Source organism: Lacerta agilis, chromosome 12 (assembly GCF_009819535.1).
Source record: "Lacerta agilis isolate rLacAgi1 chromosome 12, rLacAgi1.pri, whole genome shotgun sequence".
Taxonomy (NCBI): domain Eukaryota; kingdom Metazoa; phylum Chordata; class Lepidosauria; order Squamata; family Lacertidae; genus Lacerta; species Lacerta agilis.
Window position 1 is genome coordinate 9,448,802 of NC_046323.1, and position 6,000 is coordinate 9,454,801.

Consider the following 6,000-nt stretch of genomic DNA (forward strand, 5'->3'; position numbering starts at 1 on the left):
AAACATCTCTAAAAATGGAGCTTCAGAAAGGAAGTTCTCAGGTACAGAGCAGAGAGCTTTAGAACTTGTTTCTTCTCTTTTTTTAGATCTTCGAGCAGGTCACTTTCGAATGTTCATCTTGACACCTGTATTTGCTATTCAAATAAACCAGCTTCCGAGTTTATGATACTGACTTCTGGTTTAATTTGCTCTTAAAAGTGAAATGAAGTTGCCACAAGTTTGAGAAAGGTTGATGAAATATAGCCCAGCTTTTGGATAGACAGTGTTACTTCTTAGATTCTACATCTATTTCCTGGATCAAACCCAGGAATTCAGTGCTGGGACTTGCTTTTCAGTAAACAAGTACAGAATTTCACTGGTTTTGTAGTGCTTTTAACTGATGACAGCATTCAGACCTGTAAAATTCTGAAGAATAGCAATAATTAGCTGGAAAATAACTTTGTAAGCACACTGCAAAACTGAAGTAACTTGTAGTTTGTTCTAAAGGTTCCCTAGGATGGTTATTTCTGCTTTTTAGTGTATAATTTGAGTTCCCAGTTTAGAAACCCCTTATGAAGTACAATAAAATAAAACAGTAACAGCACAATCTAAGGCTGATCAAAACAAGACAACCTTTTATTGAATGAAGCGATTTCTCCTTTTTAAAATGTTATTTTATAGCCAACAGTAACAACACCAAGAATCTTTTTAAAGGCTCGTTTCTGCTTTCCTCTCTCTGATTGTATTTATGACCAATCTGTTTGCAGGGCTTGGTTTTGAATATAACTCTGGGCAATGAGACACTCGCCGACTGGGAGATATACCCCCTGGACATAGACAGAGCCGTGAGCCAGGGTCTCAAGAACGAGAGGTCTGGTGGAAATAGATCAAGCGATGAAGAACCTTCTTTTTATACTGGCAGTTTTTCTATTCCTAGTGGAATCCCTGACTTACCTCAGGATACGTATATTGCATTTCCTGGGTGGACAAAGGTACTTTCCCCTCCTTTCTTTCAAGAAAAATTCAGTAAATATGGTTGCTAACTTCAAGTTCTTAAAAGATATAGTGAGAAGCTTTGAGTCAGAGTTTGTTGACAGAGTTGATCAGGGCCAGACCTTCCATTGGGCAAACTGGAGTGACTGCTTCAGGTGTGACAAAGGGGCATCCCTCCCGGCTCACCAATTGCCTTGTCTGGCTTTCTTTGGCCCTTCTGCCTATCTGCCTTGAAGTGAGGCTCCCCACCTCCTCCCCCCTCGCCAAGGGGGTCCGCAAAGTGTGGGATAGCTGTGGAAGTGCCTGTGCCATGGCTGCAGTTGGCCGCAGCAGCTAATGATGCCTAAAATTGGGCAAAGGGGAGAGTTTAAAGTTACAATCATACCTTGGTTTGAGAATGGCTTAGTCGACGAACAAACCAGCTCCCGAACGCTGAAAACCTGGAAGCGAGTGTTTCGGTTTTCGAATGCTTTTCGGAAGCCGAACGTCCGACGCGGCGTCTGCTTGAGTGCAGGAAGCTCCTGCAGCCAATCGGAAGACGCGCCTTGGTTTCCGAACGTCTCGGAAGTCGAACTGATTCCCGGAACGAATTAAGTTTGAGAACCAAGGTACCACTCTACTGTAATTCCACACTCCCTGCCCCCTAATTTTAGGCATTGTCATTATTAAAAGCAGTACCAACCTTCACCCCCCCCACTCCCTGCAGCTAGATATAAAAGCAACACAAAATGAACATCTAAGGCAAGAGGCCTTTTCCTCCAGTTGGGAAAGCTTGTTTTTTTTTAACAACAACAACAACAACAACAACAACAACAACAACAACAACAACAACAACAACTTTATTCATATGCTGGACATCTGGACTCTGGGCAGCTTCCAACAAATTAAAGCACAATAAGACATCAAACATTAAAAACTTCCCTATACAGGGCTGCTTTCAGATGTCTTCTAAAACTCAGATAGTTGTTTATTTCCTTGACATCTGATGGGAGGAAGTTTCTACTGAGAAGACCCTTTGCTTGGTTCCCTGTAATCTCATTCCCACAATTGATCCCTCTCAGTGTAATTATTTGAAACCAACAATTTACAGAAGGTTCACAGGGCTTATCTTGTTAATTCCTATAAACGAGAACAAATTCTTATTAGAGGTGTCGTCCTCCTAAACGTACCTCCCAGGGCCCCTTAAATTTGTGGGAGAGGTCCTGGGCCTCCGCTTTTCCTTACAGAGGTGAGGGCTGCGAAATTTTGGGTAAAATGCTGCACCAGCGCTATAAAGTTTAGTCCTGACAAGGGATGGCAGCTTCCGTTACTGCCAACCTGGTAAAAAACTTGAGCTTTAAAGAAATTTTCTCCTGCAGGTAGATTGGCTTTTAATAATAATAATAATAATAATAATAATAATAATAATAATAATAATAATTTATTATTTGTACCCCGCCCATCTGGCTGGGTCTCCCCAGCCACTCTGGGCGGCTTCCATCAAACATTAAAATACATTTAAAATATAATTTAAAATATTTAAAATAAATGGCTGTGTTGTTTTTCTTTTACAGACTGGCTATTCTTATGACTTGTGTAGCTGTGGTTTTTATTTTTGCTTTTTTAGCGTTGTGTGCCGAATGCGTAGCACAGAATGCAGCATACTTGAGCCTTGAGTACAGAAATAAAAAACTGGCACTGTTAAATATTTCCCTCAGAAAACCTCTTCCTGCAGAAGAGAGAGTGGTTCATTTTAAGCCTTGGCAAAGCAAACCACAGCCAGATATGCTTTTGATAAGGATGTTTCTGAGGCTTAACACCTTGTGGAAAGTAACTGATAATTATCTCAGCCCAGAGCTACACACCTAACAACTGAATCAGCTTTTAAAATGTACAAATTAAATGTTTGGGCAGAGTGGTTTTGGAAACAAAAATGTGAGTGCATTTTGCAGAGGTACATGTGTAGCATAAGTTCATCAGTGGGATACATTTTTAGACCATGTCAAGCATGGCTCCATATTTCCTCCCCACTTCGCATTTTACCTAAACATTATTGGGGTATTTTGTGGGGCAGATGGGGCTCGCTAACCTGGGAAGGTAGCCCATCTAGGAGAAGGAAAACTTATGAGCTGGAAGCTCTGTTGCCTCATGGGATATCTTTGGTAGCAGAAATGACTAAGGAGTACAGTGGAACCTTGGTTCTCAAACGCCTTGGTTCCCAAACGACGAAAACCCAGAAGTAAGTGTTTTGGTTTTCGAACGTTTTTCGGAAGTCGAACGTCTGATGCAGCTGTCAGCTGTTGTTTCCAGGGCGCCTGCACCAATCAGAAACCGCGCTTTTGTTTTCGAACATTTCGGAAGTCAAACGGACTTCCGGAATGTATTAGATTTGAGAACCAAGGTACCACTGTACAAATCCGGAGTGCAATCCCTAAGACAATTGGATGGTGCCTTGTTCACCTCCTTCTGGCAACTCATGCAGCCCAACTGGTGCCAAACCCATTGCTCTGCTTTCCCTTGGACCCCATCAGCGAGGCCGAGAGGGGGGTCTTGTCATCTGGGCAGCCCAAGACCTCCAGATGCTCTGGAGCTTGCACTCCGGGAAGGTCACTTCAGTGCTGCTAGCACAGCGATTTGACTTCAGCCCCCGGAGGTGGACTCCATTGTCTCTTGAGACAGATGGATGCCAACAATTGGGGTATTTATTATTTTAAGCCGGTACCTATCAAATATCTGGCTGCTGCATTGTGAACCAGCTGCAGTTTCTGAAGACTCTTCCAAGGCATCTCCCATGCCGAGTGCATTACAGTAATCCAATCTGAGAGTCACATTTTTTCTCTGGGCCACACTTTGAGAATAATTTGATGGTGTTTCCTGCTTGGCAGGGGGTTGGACTGGATGGCCCTTGTGGTCTCTTCCAACTCTATGATTCTATGATTCTATATGCTCGTGTCTACTAATTTAATGTAACTGGAGCATCATTCTGTCTCTCAATTGTGCCAGTTATTTCAAGAGTTTCGGATCTTGTTCGGATCCATGATTTGAAAGAGAGTTGGGGGAGAGCTGTATTGTGTAGTTTATCCACATGCTCAACTTGGAAGTGAGGGTGTGTGTGAGTGAGACAGCAGTACATATCTGGTGCTGCAGTATTTGTGCTGAAGTCCACCTTTCAAAACAAAATGAAATTGCAAGGAGGTGACACAGACCATGTCTGATCTTGATCCCGTGTGGACAAGGCTGCAGTAAGCCCAGGCAGATTCTGAGAGCCTTTGAGGTAAAGGCAAGTCCACAGACAGCAACAGGAGGTATCTCTGTTGCTTAGAGCTTATCCCAAAATGCTGTTTACAAGGCTTATGAAATATCCCCAACCTGCTATTGGCCAAGGGGGGGGGGACTTCCTTGTCTGAGGAAGCTTGGATGCCATTATTTATTTTCTTTTTGGCCTGCGGCGGTTACGCTGCAGGCTTGAATACTGATGCCTAAAGATGGAATGGACAAAGCTATTCTGCTAGCATTCATTATAGCAGAGCCCTTTTAATGCCACACTTGTGTCAGTGCAGTGCAAAATGAATTTTTTTAAAGAGGGCACTGAATTCTCAGTTAAGGATGTCAGGTTTGTCAGATTTCTGGAGTCTGTTTCTTCTAACGGTTTGTTTCTTTGCAGGGACAAATCTGGATCAATGGTTTTAACTTAGGACGCTATTGGCCAACCCGTGGACCTCAACTAACACTGTTTGTTCCAAGCAACATCCTTGTTTCATCCTTTCTAAACAACATTACAGTTCTGGAGTTGGAGAAGTCTCCATGTGGCGCTCAGAAATGTTTTGTAGAGTTTGTAGACAAACCCATTCTCAATGCAACTCTTCACTATGAAAGCAGTACCGAGAAACTGTTCACTAAAGATTTATGGCCAAACGATATTTGATTGTATTACAATGCCCCTTTACTTAGTTTATTCTGCAGATCCTTCATTTCCAATGCTATTGGTTGTGGAGGGTGGAAATCAGTGTTTTTAAAATCAGTGGAAAGTGTCAAATTTAATTCATTATTTTTAAAGTGAGAATAATGCCTTTTTTATCTGCAACAAAAAATTATTCCTATGCATGCCAAAGGGTTTCAACAAGCAAACAGGCAATCAGTTTGTTTAATAAATTGTTGAACACATATCAGAATCAGATCTTTTTTTCTTATGAATTTTGGGGTACCGCAATTTGCCTTTGCAGTCAGACCAGTAATGCTTAGATTCGTAACTTGATGGAAGTTGTGAAAGGCTGAACAGCTTTTACTACATGAAAGTGAACAAAACTTTTTAAGGGCTCATTTGACCACCATTTTGTTTAGGGTAACAATTAATATATTTTACCAATTTTTCCACATTTGAAATAATATGCATAAGAAACACTTGGGCCCCACTTCCAAAATTGGAAAATATGAAGAGTTATAAAATGGAGGTTACCAACATGGTACCCATAGAAACTATTGCACTTGGAATAGCTTTCATTGGCACCCCAGACCCCAAGCTTTTGTTGTTGTTGTTTTTTAAAAGTCTGTAGCCCTCCTAGAACAAAACTCAGGAAGCAAAATGTGAAGGTCCTCCTTCTGTGAAATGAGCCTGCCTCACTGCCACGGAGTGAAGTCAGAGCTGTGATAATGAGTTGTTTGGATATCAGGTTATAGGAATCCCTAGAGTCCTAAAGAGCTGCTGTTTCCTCCTCTGCTTTGATGTACTTTTCCTGCTTATGTCTTTATTTTCTCGTGCTTAGCATCTCTGCCATTTCCCCTTCTGTTTACCTGAGCAAGTAGGATTCATCATTCCTGTGGTATGTACTTATACTACAGTGGTATCCATGTCTACGCAAAAGTAGCTCAATATTTAATGGGACAGCCTAGGCTTTGGTTTAGGGTTTAACAATTAAACAATGAACACGGTGGTGATACAGTGACTACTGCAATCGACCCAATATAATATCACCAAGGCAACTATCTGTAAACAAACAATAACGGTCCATAAAAATGGCGAAAGTAGTTTCTTTTTATCTGCAAAAATAG

At 41.7% G+C, this 6,000-nt stretch overlaps 1 protein-coding gene across 1 annotated transcript in view; it reads left to right on the top strand.

Moving 5' to 3' along the window:
• Nucleotides 1–5,114, top strand: part of GLB1 (galactosidase beta 1) — a 38,463-nt gene extending 33,349 nt beyond the window's left edge. The window contains exons 15-16 of the mRNA XM_033164938.1: nt 747–971; nt 4,616–5,114. Coding sequence (XP_033020829.1) covers nt 747–971; nt 4,616–4,876 — 486 coding nt within the window. The 3' untranslated portion in view covers nt 4,877–5,114. The remainder of the gene's footprint in view (nt 1–746; nt 972–4,615) is intronic.
• Nucleotides 5,115–6,000: the final 886 nt, after the last annotated feature.